This window comes from Bombina bombina, chromosome 7 (genome assembly GCF_027579735.1).
Source record: "Bombina bombina isolate aBomBom1 chromosome 7, aBomBom1.pri, whole genome shotgun sequence".
In the NCBI taxonomy this organism is placed as follows: Eukaryota; Metazoa; Chordata; class Amphibia; order Anura; family Bombinatoridae; genus Bombina; species Bombina bombina.
Window position 1 is genome coordinate 95970775 of NC_069505.1, and position 27394 is coordinate 95998168.

Consider the following 27394-nt stretch of genomic DNA (forward strand, 5'->3'; position numbering starts at 1 on the left):
CATAAATTTAACTCTGGTATCGAGAGTTCAAACAAATGCTGCGTTAGGCTCCAAAAAAGGAGCGTAGGGCATTTTTACCGCAAATGCAACTCTCGATACCAGAGTTGCTTACGGACGCGGCCGACCTCAAAAACGTGCTCGTGCACGATTCTCCCATAGGAAACAATGGGGCTGTTTTAGCTGAAAAAAAAACCTAACACCTGCAAAAAAGCAGCGTTCAGCTCCTAACGCAGCCCCATTGTTTCCTATGGGGAAACACTTCCTACGTCTGCACCTAACACTCTAACATGTACCCCGAGTCTAAACACCCCTAACCTTACACTTATTAACCCCTAATCTGCCGCCCCCCGCTATCGCTGACCCCTGCATTACACTTTTAACCCCTAATCTGCCGCTCCGTAAACCGCCGCCACCTACGTTATCCCTATGTACCCCTAATCTGCTGCCCTAACATCGCCGACCCCTATGTTATATTTATTAACCCCTAATCTGCCCCCCACAACGTCGCCGACACCTACCTACACTTATTAACCCCTAATCTGCCGAGCGGACCTGAGCGCTACTATAATAAAGTTATTAACCCCTAATCCGCCTCACTAACCCTATCATAAATAGTATTAACCCCTAATCTGCCCTCCCTAACATCGCCGACACCTACCTTCAATTATTAACCCCTAATCTGCCGACCGGAGCTCACCGCTATTCTAATAAATGTATTAACCCCTAAAGCTAAGTCTAACCCTAACACTAACACCCCCCTAAGTTAAATATAATTTTTATCTAACGAAATAAATTAACTCTTATTAAATAAATGATTCCTATTTAAAGCTAAATACTTACCTGTAAAATAAATCCTAATATAGCTACAATATAAATTACATTTATATTATAGCTATTTTAGGATTAATATTTATTTTACAGGCAACTTTGTAATTATTTTAACCAGGTACAATAGCTATTAAATAGTTAAGAACTATTTAATAGTTACCTAGTTAAAATAATTACAAATTTACCTGTAAAATAAATCCTAACCTAAGATATAATTAAACCTAACACTACCCTATCAATAAAATAATTAAATAAACTACCTACAATTACCTACAATTAACCTAACACTACACTATCAATAAATTAATTAAACACAATTGCTACAAATAAATACAATTAAATAAACTATCTAAAGTACAAAAAATAAAAAAGAACTAAGTTACAGAAAATAAAAAAATATTTACAAACATAAGAAAAATATTACAACAATTTTAAACTAATTACACCTACTCTAAGCCCCCTAATAAAATAACAAAGACCCCCAAAATAAAAAATTCCCTACCCTATTCTAAAATACAAAAATTACAAGCTCTTTTACCTTACCAGCCCTGAACAGGGCCCTTTGCGGGGCATGCCCCAAGAATTTCAGCTCTTTTGCCTGTAAAAAAAAAACATACAATACCCCCCCCCCCCAACATTACAACCCACCACCCACATACCCCTAATCTAAACCAAACCCCCTTAAATAAACCTAACACTAATCCCCTGAAGATCTTCCTACCTTGTCTCCACCATCCAGGTATCACCGATCCGTCCTGGCTCCAAGATCTTCATCCAACCCAAGCGGGGGTTGGCGATCCATAATCCGGTGCTCCAAAGTCTTCCTCCTATCCGGCAAGAAGAGGACATCCGGACCGGCAAACATCTTCTCCAAGCGGCATCTTCTATGTTCTTCCATCCGATGACGACCGGCTCCATCTTGAAGACCTCCAGCGCGGATCCATCCTCTTCTTCCGACGACTAGACGACGAATGACGGTTCCTTTAAGGGACGTCATCCAAGATGGCGTCCCTCGAATTCCGATTGGCTGATAGGATTCTATCAGCCAATCGGAATTAAGGTAGGAATTTTCTGATTGGCTGATGGAATCAGCCAATCAGAATCTAGTTCAATCCGATTGGCCGATCCAATCAGCCAATCCGATTGAGCTCGCATTCTATTGGCTGATCGGAACAGCCAATAGAATGCAAGCTCAATCGGATTGGCTGATTGGATCGGCCAATCGGATTGAACTAGATTCTGATTGGCTGATTCCATCAGCCAATCAGAAAATTCCTACCTTAATTCCGATTGGCTGATAGAATCCTATCAGCCAATCGGAATTCGAGGGACGCCATCTTGGATGACGTCCCTTAAAGGAACCGTCATTCGTCGTCTAGTCGTCGGAAGAAGAGGATGGATCCGCGCTGGAGGTCTTCAAGATGGAGCCGGTCGTCATCGGATGGAAGAACATAGAAGATGCCGCTTGGAGAAGATGTTTGCCGGTCCGGATGTCCTCTTCTTGCCGGATAGGAGGAAGACTTTGGAGCACCGGATTATGGATCGCCAACCCCCGCTTGGGTTGGATGAAGATCTTGGAGCCAGGACGGATCGGTGATACCTGGATGGTGAAGACAAGGTAGGAAGATCTTCAGGGGATTAGTGTTAGGTTTATTTAAGGGGGTTTGGGTTAGATTAGGGGTATGTGGGTGGTGGGTTGTAATGTTGGGGGGGGGGGTATTGTATGTTTTTTTTTACAGGCAAAAGAGCTGAAATTCTTGGGGCATGCCCCGCAAAGGGCCCTGTTCAGGGCTGGTAAGGTAAAAGAGCTTGTAATTTTTGTATTTTAGAATAGGGTAGGGAATTTTTTATTTTGGGGGTCTTTGTTATTTTATTAGGGGGCTTAGAGTAGGTGTAATTAGTTTAAAATTGTTGTAATATTTTTCTTATGTTTGTAAATATTTTTTTATTTTCTGTAACTTAGTTCTTTTTTATTTTTTGTACTTTAGATAGTTTATTTAATTGTATTTATTTGTAGCAATTGTGTTTAATTAATTTATTGATAGTGTAGTGTTAGGTTAATTGTAGGTGTAGGTAGGTGTCGGCGACGTTGTGGGGGGCAGATTAGGGGTTAATAAATATAACATAGGGGTCGGCGATGTTAGGGGCAGCAGATTAGGGGTACATAGGGATAACGTAGGTGGCGGCGATTTGCGGTCGGAAGATTAGGGGTTAATTATTTTAAGTAGCTTGCGGCAACGTTGTGGGGGGCAAGTTAGGGGTTAATAAATATAATATAGGGGTCGGCGGGGTTAGGGGCAGCAGATTAGGGGTACATAAGTATAACGTAGGTGGCGGTCGGCAGATTAGGGGTTAAAAATTTTAATCGAGTGGCGGGCGATGTGGGGGGGACCTCGGTTTAGGGGTACTTAGGTAGTTTATGGGTGTTAGTGTACTTTAGGGTACAGTAGTTAAGAGCTTTATAAACCGGCGTTAGCCAGAAAGCTCTTAACTCCTGCTTTTTTCAGGCGGCTGGAATCTTGTCGTTAGAGCTCTAACGCTCACTGCAGAAACGACTCTAAATACCGGCGTTAGAAAGATCCCATTGAAAAGATAGGCTACGCAAATGGCGTAGGGGGATCTGCGGTATGGAAAAGTCGCGGCTGAAAAGTGAGCGTTAGACCCTTTAATCACTGACTCCAAATACCAGCGGGCGGCCAAAACCAGCGTTAGGAGCCTCTAACGCTGGTTTTGACGGCTACCGCCGAACTCCAAATCTAGGCCTAAGATAGCTACAATGTAATTATTAATTATATTGTAGCTATCTTAGGGTTTATTTTACAGGTAAGTATTTAGTTTTAAATAGGAATAATTTATTAAAGTATAGTGTAGTGTTAGGTGTAATTGTAACTTAGGTTAGTTTTTAGTTTACAGGTACATTTCTCTTTATTTTAGCTAGGTAAGCTATTAAATAGTTAATAACTATTTAATAGCTATTGTACCTAGTTAAAATAAATTGAAAGGTACCTGTAAAATAAAAATAAATCCTAACATAGCTACAATATAATTATTATTTATATTGTAGCTATATTAGGGTTTATTTGATAGGTAAGTATTTAGTTTTAAATAGGATTAACTTAGTTAATAATAGAAATATTATTTAGATTTATTTAATTAATATTTAAGTTAGGGGGGTGTTAGGGTTAGTGTTAGACTTAGGTTTAGGGGTTAATAATTTTATTACAGTGGCGGCGGTGTAGTGGGGGGCAGGATAGGGGTTAATAAATTTATTATAGGTGGCGACGGTGTAGGGGGGGCAGGATAGGGGTTAATAAATTTAATATAGGTTGCGGCAGGGTCAGGGAGCGGCGGTTTAGGGGTTAAACTATTTATTTATTTGCTGCGAGGTGCGGGATCGGCAGGATAGGGGTTAATAACTTTATTATAGAGGGCGGCGGTATAGGGGGGCAGGATAAGGGGTTACTAGGTATAATGTAGGTGGCGGTGGGCTCCGTGAGCGGCGGTTTAGGGGTTAATATGTATAGAGTAGCTTGCGGTGGGCTCCGTGAGCGGCGGTTTAGGGGTTAATCATTTTATTTAGTTGCGGCGGTGTAGCGGGGGGCAGATTAGAGGTGTTTAGACTCGGGGTACATGTTAGGGTGTTAGGTGTAGACAGCTCCCATAGGAATGAATGGGATGTCTGTCAGCAGCGAACTTGTACTTTCGCTATGGTCAGACTCCCATTGATTCCTATGGGATCCGCTGCCTCCAGGGCGGTGGATTGAAAACCAGGTACGCTGGGCCGTAAAAGTGCCGAGCGTACCTGCTAGTCTTTTGATAACTAGCAAAAGTAGTCAGATTGTGCCGCACTTGTGTGCGGAACATCTGGAGTGACGTAAGAATCGATCTGTGTCGGACTGAGTCCGGCGGATCGAAGTTTACGTCACAAAATTCTACTTTTGCTTGTATCTAGCCTTTGATAACTAAGGCGAATCAGCCTCGCCACAAATACGCTGCGGAATTCCAGCATATTTGAGGTTGACGGCTTGATAACTACCCCCCTTTGTCTGATACTTTTCAGTCAGACGTTCTCCTGTATATGATACAGGATAGGATAAAGGCTGTCAATTGACTAAGTTCCTTTAGTTCCATTTCTTTCCTTGAAGTTTTACAATGGGAGCGTAGGTTTCAGGTTTCTCTGTCCCAGCTCTCTGAGCCACATGGTATAGGACTTGTTATATAAGTCTACATTTTTAACGGTTCATTACAAGAAGGCCTTGTTGGACCTGGCTAGCTGAAGATGTTTTCTTCTGAATTTAAAAAAAAAATATATATATATAGAATAGCCTGCTGTCGGATCAAGGACAACATGAAGAACATGTCCCTGATCTTGGATCAGATTTTATAGGGGGCAGTCTTTTGGTTTTCATTCAGGCTTGGATTCGAGACGTTCAGGTTCCCTAGACAATGAAAAATAGTTTTTCTGAGAACACAGTTGACTGGTTTCTGATTTCAAGATCTTTGTAGACCAGTTCAAAGAGAGGCGTTCTTACATTGTGTAAGAGATCTCCCTTCCATGGTAGTACTTGGCCTGCTCCGATACAGGGGCAGGGTTTTTATTCAAATCTGATTGTAGTTTCCAAAGAGGAACCTTCAGACCTATTTTAGACTGATTCTAAACAAGTTTATCGGAGTGCCATCTTTCAGGATGGCAACTATTTGTACTATCCTTCCTTTGATTCAGGAGGATCAATATATGACGGCAGTGGATCTAAAGGATGCATATCTTCATGTTCCTATCCACAAAGATCATCACAAGTTCCTCCGGTTTGCCTTTCTGGACAAATATTTTCAGTTTGTGGCTCTTCTTTTCGGTCTGGCCACGGCGCCCAGAATTTTCACAAAAGTTCTGGGGTCTCAGCTGGCGGTTCTCAGACCGCGGGGCATTGCAGTGGCGCCTTATCTGGACGATATTCTGATCCAGGCATCGTCTTATCAGCTAACAAAGTCTCATACCAACATTGTTCTCTCCTTTCTAAGGACTCACGGGTGGAAAGGGAATCTGGAAAAGAGTTTGCTAGTTCCACAGACAAGGGTTCCTTTCTTGGGAACTCTAATCGACTCTCTATCCATGAAGATCTTTTTGACGGAAGTCAGAAAGTTAAAGATTCTGAATACATGCCGAACCCTTCAGACCAGTCCACGGCCATCAGTGGCTCAGTGCATGGAGGCAATTGGATTGATGGTAGCAGCAATGGACATCATTCTGTTTGCTCGTTTTCGTCTCAGACTTCTGCAACTGAGCATGCTCAGACAGTGGAATGGAGATTATACAAATTTGTCTCCTCAAATAGATCTAGATTAGGAGACAAGGGACTCTCTTCTATGGTGGTTGTCGCTGGATCATCTATCCCAGGGGACATGCTTCCGCAGACCCTCATGGGTGATAGTGACAACGGACGCCAGCCTGATAGGATGGGGAGCAGTCTGGAACTCCCTGAGGGCTCAGGGTGTATGGACTCGATCGGAGTCTCTACTTATCATAAATATCCTAGAGTTGAGAGCAATATTCAATGCGCTTCAGGCTTGGCCTCAGTTGGCTTCGGTCAAATTCATTAGATTCCAATCGGACAACATTACGACTGTAGCTTACATCAATCATCAGGGAGGAACAAGGAGTTCCTTAGCGATGACAGAAGTAGCCAAGATAATTCAGTGGGCGGAGGCTCACTCTTGTTATCTGTTGGCGATCCACATCCCAGGTGTGGAAAACTGGGAAGCGGATTTTCTGAGCAGACAGACTTTTCATCCGAGGGAATGGGAACTCCATCCGGAGGTATTTGCCGACCTGATTCTCAGATGGGGCAAGCCGGAGTTGGATCTTATGGCATCTCGTCAGAATGCCAAGCTTCCAAGATACGGGTCCAGGTATCCCCAGGCCGAGCTGATAGATGCCTTGGCAGTGCCTTGGTCGTTCAGCCTAGCTTATGTGTTCCCTCCATTTGCTCTCCTTCCCCAGGTGATTGCTCAAGTCAAACAGGAAAGGGCATCGGTGATCCTCATCGCTCCTGCCTGGCCTCGCAGGACTTGGTATGCCGATCTGGTTGACATGTCATCTCATCCACCATGGAAGCTTCCATTGAGGAACGATCTTCTCATTCAGGGACCCTTCCATCATCCAAATCTAGTTTCTCTGCAGCTAACTGCTTGGAGATTGAACGCTTGATTTTATCTAAGCGAGGGTTCTCTGATTCGGTCATTGATACCTTGATTCAGGCACGTAAGCCTGTTACTAGAAATATTTACCATAAGTTATGGCGTAACTATCTTTATTGGTGCGAATCCAAGGGATACTCATGGAGTAGGGTTAGGATTCCCAGGATTTTGTCTTTTCTCCAAGGAGGATTGGAGAAAGGGTTGCCAGCGAGTTCCTTAAAGGGACAGATTTCTGCTTTGTCTATTTTGCTACACAAGCGTTCCAGATGTCCAATCTTTTTGTTAGGCTCTGTCTAGAATCAGGCCTGTGTTTAGATCAATTGCTCCTCCTTGGAGTTTGAATTTAGTTCTTAATGTTCTTCAAGGGGTTCCGTTCGAACCTATGCATTCCATAGATATTAAGTTATTATCTTGGAAAGTTTTATTTTTGGTTGCTATTTCTTCTGATCGCAGAATTTCTGAGCTTTCGGCATTACAATGTGATTCTCCTTATCTTATTTTCCATTCCGATAAGGTGGTGTTACGTACCAAACCTGGTTTCCTTCCTAAGGTTGTTTCTAATAAAAATATTAATCAAGACATTGTTGTTCCTTCCTTGTGTCCTAATCCTTCTTCTAAGAAGGAGCGGCTTTACATAATTGGGACGTGGTCCGTGCTTTCAAGTTTTACTTACAGACGACTAAGGATTTTCGTCTTCCCTGTTTATTGTGTTTTCTGGGAAGCGTAGGGGTCAGAAAGCTACGGCTACCTCTCTTTCATTTTGGCTGAAGAGTATCATCCGTTTTGCATATGAGACTGCTGGACAGCAGCCTCCTGAATTACGGCTCCTTCCACTAGAGCTGTGGCTTCCTCATGGGCATTAAAAAATGATGCTTCTGTTGAACAGATTTGCAAAGCTGCAACTTGGTCGTCTCTTCACATTTTTTCCAAATTTTACAAATTCGATACTTTTGCCTCGTCTGAGGCTGTTTTTGGGAGGAAAGTTCTTCAAGTAGTGGTGCCTTCCATTTAGGTTCCCTGTCTTGTCCCTCCCGTTCCATCCGTGTACTATAGCTTTGGTATTGTATCCCACAAGTAAGGATGAAATCCGTGGACTCATCGTATCTTGTAAAAGAAAAGGAAATTTATTCTTACCTGATAAATTTGTTTCTTTTACAATACGATGAGTCCATGGCCCACCCTGTTTTTTATGAGACAGGTCTTTATTTTTGTTAAACGTCAGTCACCTCTGCACCTTAGCTTTTCCTTTCTCTTCCTAACTTTGGTCGAATGACTGGAGTGAGAGGGAAGGGAGGAGCTATATATACAGCTCTGCTGTGGTGCTCTTTGCCTCCTCCTGCTGACCAGGAGGCGATATCCCACAAGTAAGGATGAAATCCGTGGACTCATCGTATCGTAAAAGAAACAAATGTATTAGGTAAGAATAAATTTCCTTTTTTCTGTCTGAAAAGACCACTTTTCTATCTGATGGAATAACAATAGCGCCTTTTCTGCTATTTTCAGCATCCGCAATTGTGTTTTAAAATCCTCGCTAAAAGTCATATTTTTAACATGGGACCAAAAAGTTCACAGCAATCACAATCCATTTTCAAGTAATTTTTCACCTTTTCAAATACAATTTTCTAACTTTTCAAATTCAACAGCTCAAGGTACTTGATAAAGCTGTGGAATAACATTGTTTTCTCTTATCATGTGCAAAACACTCTGCAATGGTATTGTAGAGGTCTCTTAACATACATGGTATTGATTCTTTAAAGCTCTATTTGTCACTATTGTATAGTCTTTATATAGTAGACAAGGCACACATTTATGTATATATATATATATATATATATATATATATACATTATATATATATATATATATATATATATATATATATATTATCAGGTATTTGTAGAGCACCAACAGATGTATATGTGTTGAGTATGTAATATCTTGTACAGAAAAAGTCTCATATGAGGACCCCAACATCTTCAAATGGCATGGAGTTATCTCTTAAAGTAAATGTTTGTTTTTTAGGTGCCTGATGATTAAGAACTCACTGTAATGTTGTTAAATCATGCTAAATATTTGTAAGTATTATATTGTAATGTAGGCGTATCTCCTTCAAATCCAGACCACAGCATGGCCAGATAAGTTGCACTTCAACTAAAATGTACATTTTTTAAATTATTTGAGCATCCTTGCAGTACTGTTGAGACTTCTTAGATAATTTAGAGTGGAGAGCTTTAGATCACCTGGCCCTATGTCACACTTGCGCTGTCGTGATTTTGGCTAACAGTAAAGGCATCTTCATAACTGACCTTTAAAAAAAGAGGATTGTACAATTGCGACTTTCATAGGAACTTATTGCAATCTGTTTCCATCCGCACTACTGTTTAACCATCGGAATGCCAATTGTATGTTGGCATGATGGCCATTTTAAGCACCATTTGTATAGATGGTCACTTTTTATCTTAAACATGTATTGTTTTTTATAATATTTGTTTTAATTTTTTCTTAAAGCTCCATTTACATTTTGGCATGATCTGCAAAAAAAGATGGAGACTATGGGGTAGCTTTAACAAACAGCGAATGCTGCTTTCTACCCCCAAAGTTTCAGGTCCGCCTGAAACCTAAGTTAAGAAGCAGCAGTCATAAGACCGCTGCTCCTTAACTTCTCCACTACCTTTTAGGTGCGAACTGCAATCATCCTGATCCGTTTCGATCAAAATGATTGACACCCCCTGCAAGCAGCCGATTGGCCGCAAATGTGCTTGGGTGGTAAATCATGTCCGCCTGGTACTTTATAAATATGCCCCATGATTTTCTATTGATAGGATTTATAATATCTTTTTATAATGGATTTTAACAGAACTGAAACAATAAAGTGTCAACACGCTGCCTTGCAACATTGTATATGCCTAGGATACCTTTAAATGAGATTGTACCAGACACGGTCACGAAAGTGTGTTTCAAAGTGCTTGTGTCTACAGAATTGAACTCACATTCACAAAGGTGTATCCTAGTTTAATACTGTAGAGTAGACACAAGTACTTTGAAACACAATCTTGTGACCATGTTTGTACGAAATATTGTAAAAAAAAAAAACACCTTTACTGATAGTGACAATAACAACAGTACAAGTGTGATTTAGAAATAAACATTAAATAAAAATATTAAAAGACGCGATTTGTAGATGGTCCTGATGTGACTATTGATGTATGCCCATCATGCCATACTGCATGCTAACGAAATAAAATAAATAGGAAAACTTCCAGAAAGCACAAGGAGATAACTTACCCGCACTGTAAGTATCAGCTGTATGTGTTGGTAAACGTCATAGTCTAGGCGCTTGTTCACTAGAATTGTAGGGTTACTTTGAGAAGCCAACCTGAAGTAATCCACTGCATTCTAGAAAATGTGAGAATGTTTGTGAACATTAAAAATAATACTTGTTTTTAAGAAAAAGAAGAAAAAAAATAGCTGTAGTTTTGTGTGGACATATTAAAGCGATATTAAACAGTAAATAAATGTTCAAAGCAAAGATTAGTCTTAGAATAGTATGTAGGTGTGTTTTTTTTACAGTCATAAGGTCTATTACAATTCTGTAGAAAAGTTTATCAAAAGATGTATCTACAAAACTCCCCATAGATGTTAATTGGAATTTTCTGAAAATGATTAGATAATTTTTTTTAAAGTCTGTGTTCAACCTATATATAAGCTGTTTAAACATGGAAGATAAAAGTGAAAAGGGTTAGTTTGAATACTATAAAGTAATGGGCGCCACCATATAGTTAATCCAAGACAAAAGGGTATGCAGCCGCACAAATTTAAAGGGCCATAATACCCAAATATTTAAACACTTGAAAGTGATGCAGTATAGCTGTAAAAAGCTGACTAGAAAATATCACCTGAACATCTCTATGTAAAAAAGTAAGATATTTTACCTCAAAAGTTCCTTAGTAGCCACATCCCATTGTAAAGGATTTCTAAGCAGCATTTTAGTGTGTCTGTCCTGGGACAGCTGAAAGGATGAGCCTCGTGAATTCCATATTATTTCACAAATCAGGTAAAGGAAGCTTACTATGAAATCTCATGAGAGATAAGTCAAATCTCATGAGATCACAGTAAAAGAGTTCATGACCTCAGCACTGCTGATGCTGATTGGCTGCTGTTCATTTCTTCATTTTTGTTTTTTTTACCTGCAGCTGGGAGCAGCTGAGTATAACTTTTTACACAGAACTTACTCTGCTGAGATGAGGAGATTGTGAGGTAAAATATCTTCCTTTTTTACATAGAGATGCTCAGGTGATATTTTCCTGTCAGCTTTTTACAGTTATACTGCATCAGTTTCAAGTGATTTAGCATATGAGTATTATGTCCCTTTAAAAGAGGCACCAATGGTGGTATCGCCTTATCAATTACCTTTACTTTCATGTTGAATACATTTGTCATATGAAACAAGTCAGGACATTTTTGGCTATGTACTTTGGTTTTTAAACCTAATAAAGTTGTTTTAGTTTTAACAGCCTTTTTTTCTTGGTGCCTCTTTTACATTTGTGCGGCTGCAAACCCTTTGTCTTAGATTTTCATATTTTGGCTGCCTGGCCATTGCAGCGTGCACCCCTTCCAGCTGGAGCCTTGTGGTTTGTTCCACTTCCTCTCTTTCGTTACACACAGTGTTCTGAAGGCTGCAGCGGCGAGGACTGTTTGTTTGCCACCATATAGTTCCCTTATTTATCATTCCTGCTGTGGATAATTAGGGACATATATAAAACAGGCAATAAAAAAGAATGTGCAAACAAGATGAGCACAATGTCTCCAAGCATCGCCCTTGCGATTTTGTGCTCTACTCGTAACTAGTCCATAAATAGATACAAATATACAAAAGCGTAAAATAAACATTTCCTAAAAACTATCCAGTGAAAAAAGACTGATATTGCAGTGATTTAAAACAATTACTTGTCACTATTTCCTCTGAGGTGGGGCCAAAATGATTATTTTTTTTTTGTGTGGCTATTTTATTAATTGTTTACAATAAGACCGGTCAGTTTATTTTTAATTAACTTAAAAATTGACATAGGGGTCGATTTATGAAGCAGCGGATGTTAAGAACGACCGCTGCTTCTTAACTCGTCCACCACCTCTGAGGCGGCGGACAGCAATCAGCCCGATCGGATACGATTGGGTTGATTGACACCCCCTGCCGCGAATGGCCTGGCCGCGAATGTGCAGGGGGTAGCATTGCCAAGCATTTCGCTAGAAATGCTTGTGCAATGATAAATGCTGACAGCATATACTGTCTGCATTTATCAATGTGCGGCAAACATGATCCGCTACAGCAGATCATGTCCGCCCACACATTCAAAAACCTACCCCATAGACTTTAATATGACTGTTTAGCTTTTCAGTCTGGTTTTTTTTTATCATGCATCTGTTAATTATGCAAATCTATTGTTATTAATGGTTTGTCATTGTAAACCTGTACATTCCAGAAAAGATATACAGTAAATTGTATGAAATAAATTATATTAATAGCTTTTAATGATAATAGCTATCGGACACATTTTAAGTGATGGTAAGATTTATAGATAGTGAAAGTAGATCCTGACTTTTTTAAAATAGTACTTTCATTCATAACATTTTATCATAGACGCTAAAAAAAAATGGTGTTGCAGAGTGCTCTGATTTCTGTGAGCCAATCGTTCCTTGTACGTGTGCGTGTTTTACACATGCACATTCATTTCCAAAGGGAATTCCCTATCACAACACTGCAAACTGATTCTATCTTACTAATTAAAACTGCTCGTTAATGCATGGCAATCACGCTCATGATATTTCTATCAATGCTTGCTCTGCTCTGCTGCTCACCTCGCCACAAGTAAACAATAAAACTCGTAATGGCGAAGCATATGTGCACACGTATGATTACCAGTGCCGGGAGCGCACATTGTTGTCTATGGATGGGACAGCTTTCTACATCACTACACTACATTAATATTTGGGACAATTTAGTTAAATTTAAAAAGTTAGTGCTTTACCTTAACATGTAATGTATATGTAATTAATATATTTTAATTAATTTAAATTTACCATCACTTTAACATCCCCTCACTAAGTTGTCAAGAAACAAAGGATGTACAGTATATATATATCATATGAGCTAATGTACTTAGTGAAAACATTTTGCCATCAGATGATTTTTGGGTGCTTCTCATTGTTTTTGCTCCCTGTGGGCACTGAACAATGTCTGCTGCAGTGCATGAGGATGTACTAAATACCTGCTATCTATTACTTTATGTGCATAGTAATTGCTGGTCTATAATCTTCCTAAAGTACCAGCTGGTCTGTTATCTGCTCATAGTACCTGCTTCCCTGTTACCTGACTGTAGTAATTACTGGTCTGTTATCTGTCTATAGTATCAGCTGGCCTTGTTACCTACCTATAGTACCAGCTGGCCTTGTTACCAACCTATAGTACCTGCTGCCCTGTTAACTGACTGTAGTATTTGCTGGTCTGTTACCTACCTATAGTAACAGTTGGCCTTATTACCTACCTATAGTACCTGCTGCCCTGTTACTGGACTGTAGTAATTACTGGTCTGTTATCTGCCTATAGTACCAGCTGGTCTGTTATCTGCCTATAGAACCTGCTTCCCTGTTACCTGACTGTAGTAATTCCTGGTCTGTTACCTGCCTATAGTACCAAGTGACCTTGTTACCTGCCTATAGTAACTGCTGCCCCGTAAACTGACTGTAGTAATTACTGGTCTGTTACCTGCCTATAGTACCAGCTGCCCTGTTACCTGACTGTAGTAATTGCTGGTCTGCTATTTGCCTATAGTACGAGCTGGTCTATTATCTGCCTATAGTACCAGCTGGTCTGTTACCTGACTGTAGTAATTGCTTGTCTGCTATTTGCCTATAGTACGAGCTGGTCTATTATCTGCCTATAGTACCAGCTGGTCTGTTACCTGACTGTAGTAATTACTGGTCTGTTATCTGCCTATATTATCAGCTGACCTTGTTACCTGCCTATAGTACCTCTGGTCTTGTTACCTTACTGTAGTAATTTTTGGTCTGTTATCTGCCTATAGTACCAGCTGCCCTGTTACCTAACTGTAGTAATTACTGGTCTGTTATCTGGCTATAGTACCAGCTGGTGTGTTATCTGTCTATAGTAACAGCTGCTCTGTTACCTGACTGTAGTAATCACTGGTATGTCATCTGCCTATAGTACCAGCTGGTCTGTTATCTGCCTATAGTACCGGCTGACTTTGTTACCTACCTATATTACCTGCTTCCCTGTTACCTGACTGTAAAAATTACTGGTCTGTTATCTGCCTATAGTACCAGCAGGCCATGTTACCTACCTATAGTACCTGCTGCCCTGTTACCTGACTGTAGTAATTGCTGGTATGTTATCTGCCTATAGTACCAGCTGCCCTGTTACCTGACTGTATTAATTTCTGGTCTGTTATCTGTCTATAGTACCAACTGACCTTGTTACCTTCCTATAGTACCTGCTTCCCTGTTACCTGACTGTAGTAATTACTGGTCTTTTATCTGTCTATAGTATTAGCTGGCCTTGTTACCTACCTATAGTACCAGCTGGCCTTGTTACCTACCTATAGTACCTGCTGCCCTGTTAACTGACTGTAGTATTTGCTTGTCTGTTACCTGCCTATAGTAACAGTTGGCCTTATTACCTACCTATAGTACCTGCTGCCTTGTTACCGGACTGTAGTAATTACTGGTCTGTTATCTGCCTATAGTACCAGCTGGTCTGTTATCTACCTATAGAACCTGCTTCCCTGTTACCTGACTGTAGTAATTCCTGGTCTGTTACCTGCCTATAGTACCAGCTGACCTTGTTACCTTCCTATAGTAACTGCTGCCCCGTAAACTGACTGTAGTAATTACTGGTCTGTTACCTGCCTATAGTACCAGCTGCCCTGTTACCTGACTGTAGTAATTGCTGGTCTGCTATTTGCCTATAGTACGAGCTGGTCTATTATCTGCCTATAGTACCAGCTGGTCTGTTACCTGACTGTAGTAATTGCTTGTCTGCTATTTGCCTATAGTACGAGCTGGTCTATTATCTGCCTATAGTACCAGCTGGTCTGTTACCTGACTGTAGTAATTACTGGTCTGTTATCTGCCTATATTATCAGCTGACCTTGTTACCTGCCTATAGTACCTCTGGTCTTGTTACCTTACTGTAGTAATTTTTGGTCTGTTATCTGCCTATAGTACCAGCTGCCCTGTTACCTAACTGTAGTAATTACTGGTCTGTTATCTGGCTATAGTACCAGCTGGTGTGTTATCTGTCTATAGTAACAGCTGCTCTGTTACCTGACTGTAGTAATCACTGGTATGTCATCTGCCTATAGTACCAGCTGGTCTGTTATCTGCCTATAGCACCGGCTGACTTTGTTACCTACCTATATTACCTGCTTCCCTGTTACCTGACTGTAAAAATTACTGGTCTGTTATCTGCCTATAGTACCAGCAGGCCATGTTACCTACCTATAGTACCTGCTGCCCTGTTACCTGACTGTAGTAATTGCTGGTATGTTATCTGCCTATAGTACCAGCTGCCCTGTTACCTGACTGTATTAATTTCTGGTCTGTTATCTGTCTATAGTACCAACTGACCTTGTTACCTTCCTATAGTACCTGCTTCCCTGTTACCTGACTGTAGTAATTACTGGTCTTTTATCTGTCTATAGTATTAGCTGGCCTTGTTACCTACCTATAGTACCAGCTGGCCTTGTTACCTACCTATAGTACCTGCTGCCCTGTTAACTGACTGTAGTATTTGCTGGTCTGTTACCTGCCTATAGTAACAGTTGGCCTTATTACCTACCTATAGTACCTGCTGCCTTGTTACCGGACTGTAGTAATTACTGGTCTGTTATCTGCCTATAGTACCAGCTGGTCTGTTATCTACCTATAGAACCTGCTTCCCTGTTACCTGACTGTAGTAATTCCTGGTCTGTTACCTGCCTATAGTACCAGCTGACCTTGTTACCTTCCTATAGTAACTGCTGCCCCGTAAACTGACTGTAGTAATTACTGGTCTGTTACCTGCCTATAGTACCAGCTGCCCTGTTACCTGACTGTAGTAATTGCTGGTCTGCTATTTGCCTATACTACGAGCTGGTCTATTATCTGCCTATAGTACCAGCTGGTCTGTTACCTGACTGTAGTAATTTGCTTGCCTGCTATTTGCCTATAGTACGAGCTGGTCTATTATCTGCCTATAGTATTAGCTGGTCTGTTACCTGACTGTAGCAATTACTGGTCTGTTATCTGCCTATATTATCAGCTGACCTTGTTACCTGCCTATAGTACCTCTGGTCTTGTTACCTTACTGTAGTAATTTTTGGTCTGTTATCTGCCTATAGTACCAGCTGCCCTGTTACCTAACTGTAGTAATTACTGGTCTGTTATCTGGCTATAGTACCAGCTGGTCTGTTATCTGTCTATAGTAACAGCTGCCCTGTTACCTGACTGTAGTAATCACTGGTATGTTATCTGCCTATAGTACCAGCTGGTCTGTTATCTGCCTATAGTACCAGCAAACCTTGTTACCTGCCTATAGTACCTGCTGGTCTTGTTACCTGACTATAGTAATTACTGGTCTGTTATCTGCCTATAGTACCAGCTGGTTTATTATCTGCCTATAGTACCAGCTGCCCTATTACATGACTGTAGTAATTACTGGTCTGTTATCTGCCGATAGTACCAGCTGACCTTGTTACCTGCCTATAGTACCTGCTGCCCTATTACCTGACTGTAGTAATTACTGGTCTGTTATCTGCCTATAGTTTCAGCTGGTCTTGTTACCTGACTAGTAATTACTGGTGTGTTACCTACCTATAGCTGGCCTTGTTACCTGACTGTAGTAATTACTGATCTGTTATCTGTCTATAGTACCAGCTGGCCTTGTTACCTACCTATAATACCTGCTGCCTTGTTACCTACCTATAGTACCTGCTTCCCTGTTACTGGACTCTATTAATTACTGGTCTGTTATCTGCCTATAGTACCAGCTGGTCTGTTATCTGCCTATAGAACCTGGTGCCCTGTTACCTGACTGTAGTAATTACTGGTCTGTTATCTGTCTATAGTGCCAGCTGGCCTTGTTACCTACCTATAGTACCTGATTCCCTGTTACCGGACTGTAGTAATTACTGGTCTGTTACCTGCCTATAGTACCAGCTGACCCTGTTACCTGACTATAGTAACTGCTGCCCCGTAAACTGACTGTAGTAATTACTGGTCTGTTACCTTCCTATAGTACCAGCTGCCCTGTTACCTGACTGTAGTAATTGCTGGTCTGCTATTTGCCTATAGTACCAGCTGGTCTATTATCTGCCTATAGTACTAGCTGGTCTGTTACCTGACTGTAGTAATTACTGGTCTGTTATCTGCCTATAGTACCAGCTGCCCTGTTACCTGACTGTAGTAATTACTGGTATGTTATCTGGCTATAGTACCGGCTGGTCGTTTATCTGCCTATAGTTCCAGCTGCCCTATTACCTGACTGTAGTAATTACTGGTATGTTATCTGCCTATAGTACCAGCTGGTCTGTTATCTGCCTATAGTACCGGCTGACCTTGTTACCTACCTTTAGTACCTGCTTCCCTGTTACCTGACTGTAGTAATTACTGGTCTGTTATTTGCCTATAGTACCAGCAGGCCATTTTACCTACCTATAGTACCTGCTGCCCTGTTACCTGACTGTATTAATTGCTGGTCTGTTATCTGTCTATAGTACCAGCTGACCTTGTTACCTTCCTATAGTACTTGCTTCCCTGTTACCTGACTATATTAATTACTGGTCTGTTATCTGTCTATAGTACCAGCTGACCATGTTACCTACCTATAGTACCTGCTGGTCTTGTTACCTGACTGTAGTAATTGCTGGTCTGGTATCTGCCTATAGTACCAGCTGCCCTGTTACCTGACTGTATTAATTGCTGGTCTGTTATCTGTCTATAGTACCAGCTGACCTTGTTACCTTCCTATAGTACCTGCTTCCCTGTTACCTGACTGTATTAATTACTGGTCTGTTATCTGTCTATAGTACCAGCTGACCATGTTACCTACCTATAGTACCTGCTGGTCTTGTTACCTGGCTGTAGTAATTACTGGTCTGATATCTGCCTATAGTACCAGCTGACCTTGTTACCTACATATAGTACCTGCTGCCCTGTTCCCTGACTGTAGTATTTACTGGTCTGTTATCTGCCAATGGTACCAGTTGGTTTATTATCTGCCTATAGTACCAGCTGCTCTATTACCTGACTGTAGTGATTACTGGTCTGTTATCTGCCTATAATACCAGCTGGTTTGTTATCTACCTATAGTACCAGCTGCCCTATTACCTGACTGTAGTAATTACTGGTCTGTTACCTGCCTATAGTACCTGCTGGTCTTGTTACCTGACTAGTAATTACTGGTCTGTTATCTGTCTATAGTACCAGCTGGCCTTGTTACCTACATAAAGTACCTGCTGCCCTGTTTCCTGACTGTAGTAATTACTGGTCTGTTATCTGCCTATAGTACCAGCTGACCTTGTTACCTACCTATAGTACCTGCTGCCCTGTTACCTGACTGTAGTAATTACTGGTCTGTTATCTGCCTATAGTACCAGCTGGTTTGTTATCTACCTATAGTACCAGCTGCCCTATTACCTGACTGTAGTAATTACTGGTCTGTTACCTGCCTATAGTACCTGCTGGTCTTGTTACCTGACTAGTAATTACTGGTCTGTTATCTGTCTATAGTACCAGCTGACCTTGTTACCTGCCTATAGTACCTGCTGCCCTGTTAAGTGACTGTAGTAATTGCTGGTCTGTTATCTGCCTATAGTATCAGCTGACCTTGTTACCTACCTATAGTACCTGCTGCCCTATTACCTGACTGTAGTAATTACTGGTCTGTTATCTGTCTATAGTACTAGCTGGATTTGTTACCTACCTATAGTACATGCTGCCCTGTTACCGGAATGTAGTAATTACTGGTCTGTTATCTGCCTATAGTACCAGCTGGTCGGTTATCTGTCTATAGAACCTGGTGCCCTGTTACCTGGCTGGAGTAATTACTGGTCTGTTATCTGTCTATAGTACCAGCTGGCCTTGTTACCTACCTATAGTACCTGCTTCCCTGTTACCGGATTGTAGTAATTATTGGTCTGTTATCTGTATATAGTACCAGCTGGCCTTGTTACCTACCTATAGTACCTGCTGCCCTGTTACCTGACTGTAGTAATTACTGGTCTGTTATCTGCCTATAGTACCAGCTGGTTTGTTATCTGCCCACAGAACCTGGTGCCCTGTTACCTGACTGTAGTAATTACTGGTCTGTTATCTGTCTATAGTACCAGCTGGCCTTGTTACCTACCTATAGTACCTGCTGCCCTGTTACCGGAATGTAGTAATTACTGGTCTGTTATCTGCCTATAGTACCAGCTGGTTTGTTATCTGCCCACAGAACCTGTGCCCTGTTACCTGACTGTAGTAATTACTGGTCTGTTATCTGTCTATAGTACCAGCTGGATTTGTTACCTACCTATAGTACCTGCTGCCCTGTTACCGGAATGTAGTAATTACTGGTCTGTTATCTGCCTATAGTACCAGCTGGTCGGTTATCTGCCTATAGAACCTGGTGCCCTGTTACCTGGCTGGAGTAATTACTGGTCTGTTATCTGTCTATAGTACCAGCTGGCCTTGTTACCTACCTATAGTACCTGCTTCCCTGTTACCGGATTGTAGTAATTATTGGTCTGTTATCTGCCTATAGTACCAGCTGGCCTTGATACCTACCTATAGTACCTGCTTCCCTGTTACCGGATTGTAGTAATTACTGGTCTGTTATCTGTCTATAGTACCAGCTGGCCTTGATACCTACCTATAGTACCTGCTTCCCTGTTACCTGACTGTAGTAATTACTGGTCTGTTATCTGTCTATAGTACCAGCTGGCCTTGTTACCTACCTATAGTACCTGCTCCCCTGTTACCGGAATGTAGTAATTATTGGTCTGTTATCTGCCTATAGTACCAGCTGGTCTGTTATCTGCCTATAGAACCTGTGCCCTGTTACCTGACTGTAGTAATTACTGGTCTGTTATCTGCCTATAGTACCAGCTGGCCTTGTTACCTACCTATAGTACCTGCTCCCCTGTTACCGGAATGTAGTAATTACTGGTCTGTTATCTGTCTATAGTACCAGCTGGCCTTGTTACCTACCTATAGTACCTGCTCCCCTGTTACCGGAATGTAGTAATTATTGGTCTGTTATCTGCCTATAGTACCAGCTGGTCTGTTATCTGCCTATAGAACCTGCTTCCCTGTTACCTGACTGTAGTAATTACTGGTCTGTTATCTGCCTATAGTACCAGCTGGCCTTGTTACCTACCTATAGTACCTGCTGAACTGTTACCTTTATCCTGGATGTGTTTAGTCAAGCCTCTGACAGGCAGTTTCCTAGTTTTAGGGCAAAAATCTCAAATTCTTTTGTCCATTCTTGGTGTAGTAACACAATGTTGACCGCAAGTGCAATTTGATTTTAGGTTCAATTCATCTCACAATCCATTTTTTTCTTAATATTCTTTACAGAACTATGTGATACACCTACAATTTCAGCAATCTTGTACTGTAACATGTTTTTTGCATTCAACAATTTGACCGACTTTTGTTTAACTACAAGTCACTTTGTTTACCCATCTGCAAAAACACACCTATATATATATATTTGCTAATTTACCATATATTTTTGTAAATATTACATCAAATTACATGTAAATATTTATTGCAGATATGGCCAATATAACATGTAATAACAAATGGGTACAAAAAAAATAAAAAATAACACGATTAATAACTACAATTAATATCAAAATTATCATTTTTGACCAATGGGTCTAATAGTTTGGCAAACTACTGTAGTATTATTATTGTTGTGTCCTATATTTTATGTAACCAACCCCCAGCCTCTTTATTCATTGCAATATGTTTATTATTGAGGGGATAACATAGTTACTCATTATTATATACAAAATATTTATTATCAAAATCAGTACATTTTTTTGCATCTTACCAGGTCTGGCCCAGTCAGTTCATAAATCAAGACTTCATTGTCAGCATCCTTTGCTTCAATTGCAGCACCAAGGGTGGTGTTCACTCTTTCATCCTTAACATAGAAATGAGATGGAGATTTTTTAGTATAATTTCTGGATACCCTAATACTGAACTGGGGGGGGGGGGGTTGGTAGGAATTATATGGCTGCCAGACAATGTAATTATGCCAGGAATGACACAGCTATCTTTTTGCAATTGGCATTTAACATGATACTATAACACAGCAAAATGTACTGATAAGGGGAGTTATCTAATATACTTACAAATAGCTCCAGTTGAGCTTAAATTAATCCCACTAAAAGGTGACCCATTTAATACAAGCAATCATATCCATTAATTTTGTTTCTAGCCAGAAATGTATCTAAACCATTTTTAAATGTATCTAGGGTATTAGCATTTACTACCTCCTTTAGAAATGAGTTCCACCATTTTATTGCTCTGACAGTGAAAAAATGTTTCCGTTGCAGGAGATTAAATCTCCTTTCCTCCAACCTTAAATTGTGACCTCTTGTCACAAACAATTTTTTTGGAATAAGCAGAGCTTCTGCCATCTCTTTATATGGGACTTGAATATATTTATATAAACAATTTTCAATTAGTTTGCCATCATATAATGACAAAGGTATGAATCCAGGAAGGGTAGATTTGGTGTCAATGCAAATATGGTGATGAGGGTTGGATACTGAATTTAATGAAATGATAGTTGTGGCAGGAGGCCAGATATTCTAAGAAGTCTCATTGGTACGCTGAAGCCCATCAAAAAATGTAGACACCCAAATTTAACTTCAGAAATGTTTGTTACTATGTTGTGTTCTTTATGTAAACATAGAGTTCTACATTACAATACAAGGTCCAAAAAATATCCCAAAGATTTTGTGTGATTTCTCTCTATGCCAGCGACATTTTGAATATCAAGCCCTGTATGAGGAGGTGGTGAATTATTTGATGGTAGGTTAGAGATTGCTTGAGGTTCATTTTGCTATTTCTAAAAAACTTTTATGGGCCTGAATTTAGCCCAAACACTGAAGAAGCTCTGCAATGACTGAAGCACCATCACTGAAGAAATCCCCAATGAAAAAATGAGTAATATCCCAGACCTTAGCCCAAAGAAAACTAATTAAGTGCATATTATTATTAAACAAATGCTTATTGGTAGCTATATTAATGTATTTCTGCTCCTGTTGGTAAGCTATTTATAAGTGGCATATGCATGTAGCTGCCAAGCACCAGTAGGGTTTGGGAACATGCCTGGTATAAAAGCTTAAAGGGACACTGAACCCAATTTTTTTCTTTCATGATTCAGATAACGCATGCAATTTTAAGAAACTTTCTAATTTACTCCTATTATCAATTTTTCTTCATGCTATCGTTATTTGAAAAGGAAGAATGTAAGTTTAGAAGCCGGGCCATTTTTGGTTCACAACCTGGGTTGTGCTTGCTGATTGGTGGCTAAATGCACCCACCAATAAACAAGTGCTGTCCAGTGTCCTGAACAAAAAATTGTCTGGCTCCTTAACTTAGATGCCTTCTTTTTCAAATAAACTACAAAAAAAGGAGATAGAGGGCGCCACATGGTGCAGATCAAAATGACTCCACAGATGATAACAGTAGGACTAAAGAATCTTACTCACAAGGTGTAAAGCACTGATGTGCAATACAGGTGGTCCGGAACCACCAGTTTGTGTCTACCGGACGGTTGGTTCCGGACCGCCTGTATTGCACATCAGTGCTTTACACCTTGTGAGTAAGATTCTTTAGTCCTACTGTTATCATCTGTGGAGTCGTTTTGATCTGCACCATGTGGCACCCTCTATCTTCTTTATTGTAGATTATTTTATCCTGTGTTGTGGCGCGACACTCTAGAGGAGCGGCCTACTGTCTTGGATTTGTACCATTGAGACAATCTGGAACTATATAAGTAGGACTGTCACATCACTGACCACTATTAATTGGACTATTTGCTTGGTTCATTTATTTATATATATTTTATGTTTTTTGGGGTGTTTCATTTATTCTGATAGGTGTATATTTATACATGTCCACTAACTAATGTGGTGTGACTGCTCCCTTATTTTCATTGTCATCTTATATACATATTTTGGTGTTATTACAATTACATACCACATTTCAATCTACTAATTTAAATCAATTAGGTTACTTTTACTTGTAAATAATACATATATGGGCACCAGCCTATGAGTTGCCTATTCATTATCTTCTGTATACATTAGATTGATTGACTGATCCTTAATTTACGGTCCCTGTTCACATATTGTATGACCCATATCAATATCCTCTTAGTCTGTATATACACCTACTATTGCACTTATATCTATATCTAGTTAGTGCCTTGGCGCCTCTTACAAGTACCTGTGTGACTGCTTTTGCCATCGGTGTACTAGTTTGTTTTTCAAATAAATATAGCAAAAGAACGAAGATTTTTTTTTTAATAGGAGTAAATTAGAAAGTTTTTTTTTAAATTGCATGCTCTATCTGAATCATGAAAAAAAAAATGTGGGTTTAGTATCCCTTTAATTATGTTCCCCATGTACTAAAAGGTGGGCGTACATTGTTCCTGACCTTCTCATGCAATGCTGCCTCTGCTCAACCAATCGTTCAAGAACAGGAACTATCAATCACCCTGAACAAATTTGTTTGTGTGCTTTATCTTTGTCACCTCAGAGGTAGCAGAGAGGGTAAGGAGTACTAATCAAATGCTTCTTAGGATTGCAGAAAGCAGGTCCTGCAAGGGCTCAAACAGAAGCATCTGCTGCTTAGTACATAGGGGCCGATTTAATCAAGGGCCGAATGGCCCCTGATGCCCTTGTTTCCGCGTGAGCCTTTAGGCTCGCCAGAAACAGGAGTTAAGAAGCAGTGGTCTTAAGACCGCTGCTCCTTAACTCGTCCACTGTCTCTGAGGCTGCGGACATCAATCCGCCCGATCCTATATGATCGGGTTAATTGACACCCCCTGATAGCAGCCGATTGGCCGCGAATCTGCAGGGGGCGGCATTGCACAAGCAGTTCACCAGAACTGTTTGTGCAATGTTAAATCGCTGTCGGTATTCAGCAATGTCTGACATTGATAAATCGGCCCCATAGTGTTTAACAAACTTTTGTGCAATCATAAAATGTTGTAAAGCATTACTGCATTTTATTATTTCTATATATTATTATAGTGTCCCTTTAACTCCAAAATTACTACTAAACTCCAACCACAAACTTTTCTATGCAACACCTGGATGGGATTAGCACCAAGATCTTGTTATAGAAAGGAATATTACTGTTGTCAGATAGTTGTGTGTGTTTAAATGGATATAAAACCCAAGATTTTTATTTCATGATTCAGACAGAGAATACAATTTTAAACAACTTTCCAATTTACTTCTATTATCTAAGTTGCTTCGTTACTTGGTATCCTTTGTTGAAGAAGCAGCAATGCACAAGAGTGAGTTAATAACTTGAGGCACATATGTGCAGCCACCAATCAGCGGCTTCTGAGCCTACCTAGGTATGTTTTTCAACAAAGGATATTAAGAAAAACAAGACAAATGAGATAATAGAAGAACATTTAAAAGAAAAAAAATTGGGTTTTATGTCCCTTTAAGTCTACAATAACTGAAGTGCAACATTTTACTACGTTGTTGGCAGATATTAGTATCTGCACAAGCAAACACAAGGATATATGATGCTAAAACATTGTTGATTGGAATACTTTTTATATATACATTTAGTATTAATATATTTTCTTTGCTTAATAATTGGATTTGCTCAAAGGATCTCAGAAGAGAAAAAGAAAAGTGTGGATCCTTATGTGAAAAGGTTTATAGTCCGATTGTACAATGATATATACGTAAATCATCAGATCTATATCCCTGCATAATGTTTTTGTATGTCACATTGCACATTGTAAGTGTAGCGACCCCCTCTCATAATGCCCCACCTTAGATGCTATTGTACATGTGAACCCCCCTGCAGCCTGCCAATAAACGTTTATGTAGTATAGGGAACCCTTCCTACCAAGATCCCTTTTTTTGTAGAGATGGGGACCCTTCCCTTCCTCCACTCCCTTCCCCCTCTTGTGATGCACCACCTGCCCGCCTCACTCCTTCCCTCCTACACCACCCACAGCGTCACTGCAAGCCGATACAGACAATGACATAAAGTGTCAATGTCTGTATCAGCGATTTGCCTTCATATGGTAAAGGAAGAACATACCATATGAAGGCAGATGCCTTCTGTCTCTGGCTGCAGTCTTCGCTCTCAAAGCTGAAAGCTGGGACAGCAGCATGAGCCAGAAGAATATACGTAGGTACTACATCAACAGGGTACGCTAGGCAACCTGTGCATAGTACCTATGTCCATAGGGCTTAAGGAGTTAATAGTAGAAGTAAGTCGAAAAGTTTCTTGAAATTACATGAAAGTTACATGAAGTTAATTTTGTGTCCCTTAAATATATTTTCACTGAAATTTCAAGATGTTATTAATAATAATAATTAATATTAATGAAATCTCACCTCTGGAATTGTAAAGCTGAAAACTGTTTGACTGAACACCGGAGAGTTATCATTTAGATTCATTATTGTTATGATAATAGGCTGATATTCTACCTAAAAAAGCAACAGAATGAAAATTAGTTACATTTAGAGTCTGTTGAATCAGAGAGTACTTTGCCATGTTCATTAAAGTGACATTACATTAAAACTGAATTCCTTATGAAATATTCAAATATGCATAGTAAACAAAACATTAAAATATTTTTTCATTGTCTATTTTCCACACTTTGGGGCCTATTTATTAAAGGTCTTGCGGACCTGATCCGACAGTGCGGATCTGGTCTGCAAGACCTCGCTGAATGCGGAGAGCAATACGCTCTCCGTATTTAACATTGCACCAGCAGCTCACAAGAGCTGCTGGTGCAACGCCGCCCCCTGCTGACTCGCGGCCAATTGGCCGCCAGCAGGGGGGTGTCAATCAAACCTGATCGTACTCGATCGGGTTGATTTCCGGCAATTCCTGTCCGCCTCATCAGAGCAGGCGCACAGGGTTCTGGAGCAGCGGTCTTTAGACTGCTGCTTCATAACTGGTGTTTCTGGCGAGTCTGAAGACTCGCCAGAAACACGGGCCCACAAGCTCCGTTCGGAGCTTGATAAATGGGCCCCTTTGTATCTATATTTTACCTGTAAAAATGGTTGTTTTTTTCCATTTCCCCAGAGAGGCTGACTTCATGCAGGATTTAGATCTATGACCCTGCAACATCCTACACATACCTCCCAACATTTGTGGCTATGTATTAGGGACTCAGGAAGTTAAGGGGGGACGTTGCTGTTTTGTGGGTCTGGCCATGTCAGAAGAGGCGTGGTCACGGTGGATGTCTATTATCTGTCTACTCTTCGTGCATTACTTTACATTAAAGTGCATAGATGGCCATAATCATTATTCAGCACAACATGTCCTATTTCATTGTATATATATTTAAAGAAAATGAAAACATTCGTCAGTATTTATTATTTTTCTTAAATTAATACTTACCTTTTGCGTGCTTTAGAACCGCACTAACCTGTTCCTTTTCTTTACAAAGCCCAAGCCGTGCTAACAGGAGGCTTATTGTCATAGCTTCCAGGGCCTACACTAAAGGAGAAGGTCCTTTAGTGCAAGCCCTAGGAGCCGGCCACTCTAAGGGCCAATTTATCAAGTGTCTGGCGGACATGATACGATGTAGCGAATCATGTCCGCCAGACATCGCTAAATGCCGACAGCATATGCTCTCTGCATTTATCATTGCACAAGCAGTTCTGGAGAACTGCTTGTGTAATGCCGCCCCCTGCACATTCGCGGTCTTAAGACCGCTGCTTCTTAACTCCTGTTTCCGGCGAGCCTGAAGGTTTGCGGTAAAAAAGGGCATACGTGATAAATCGGCCCCTAAGCCTCCTATTAACTCAGCCTGGGTTCTGTGAAGCAGAGGAACAGGTTAGTGCGCTCTCCAGTGCTTAAAAGTGTATAAAGCTGCAGATGAACGGACACAAATGTAAATGTTTAACAAATATTCAGTTTTCGTAATGTTTTAAACAAAACTAATACCAAATAGGGCAGCCAATGAATATTCAGGGAACAAGTTTCATTGAATATTCATTACGAAAAAGTCGGAGAAAACAAATTTTTCGCAGCTGCACATCTCTAATAATTATACAGTGTAGTATGTTAATTTTCAGTGTATAAATGTTCAGCATTATTA

The 27394-nt window shown here is 40.4% G+C and overlaps 1 protein-coding gene across 1 annotated transcript in view; it reads right to left on the minus strand.

Annotated features, from left to right (window-relative positions):
- Positions 1-26773, minus strand: part of CDHR5 (cadherin related family member 5) — a 75570-nt gene extending 48797 nt beyond the window's left edge. The window contains exons 1-4 of the mRNA XM_053689291.1: positions 26720-26773; positions 25677-25769; positions 21119-21211; positions 10309-10419 (exon numbers count right to left, since the gene is read on the minus strand). Coding sequence (XP_053545266.1) covers positions 10309-10419; positions 21119-21211; positions 25677-25769; positions 26720-26773 — 351 coding nt within the window. The remainder of the gene's footprint in view (positions 1-10308; positions 10420-21118; positions 21212-25676; positions 25770-26719) is intronic.
- Between the last annotated feature and the right edge of the window lie 621 nt (positions 26774-27394).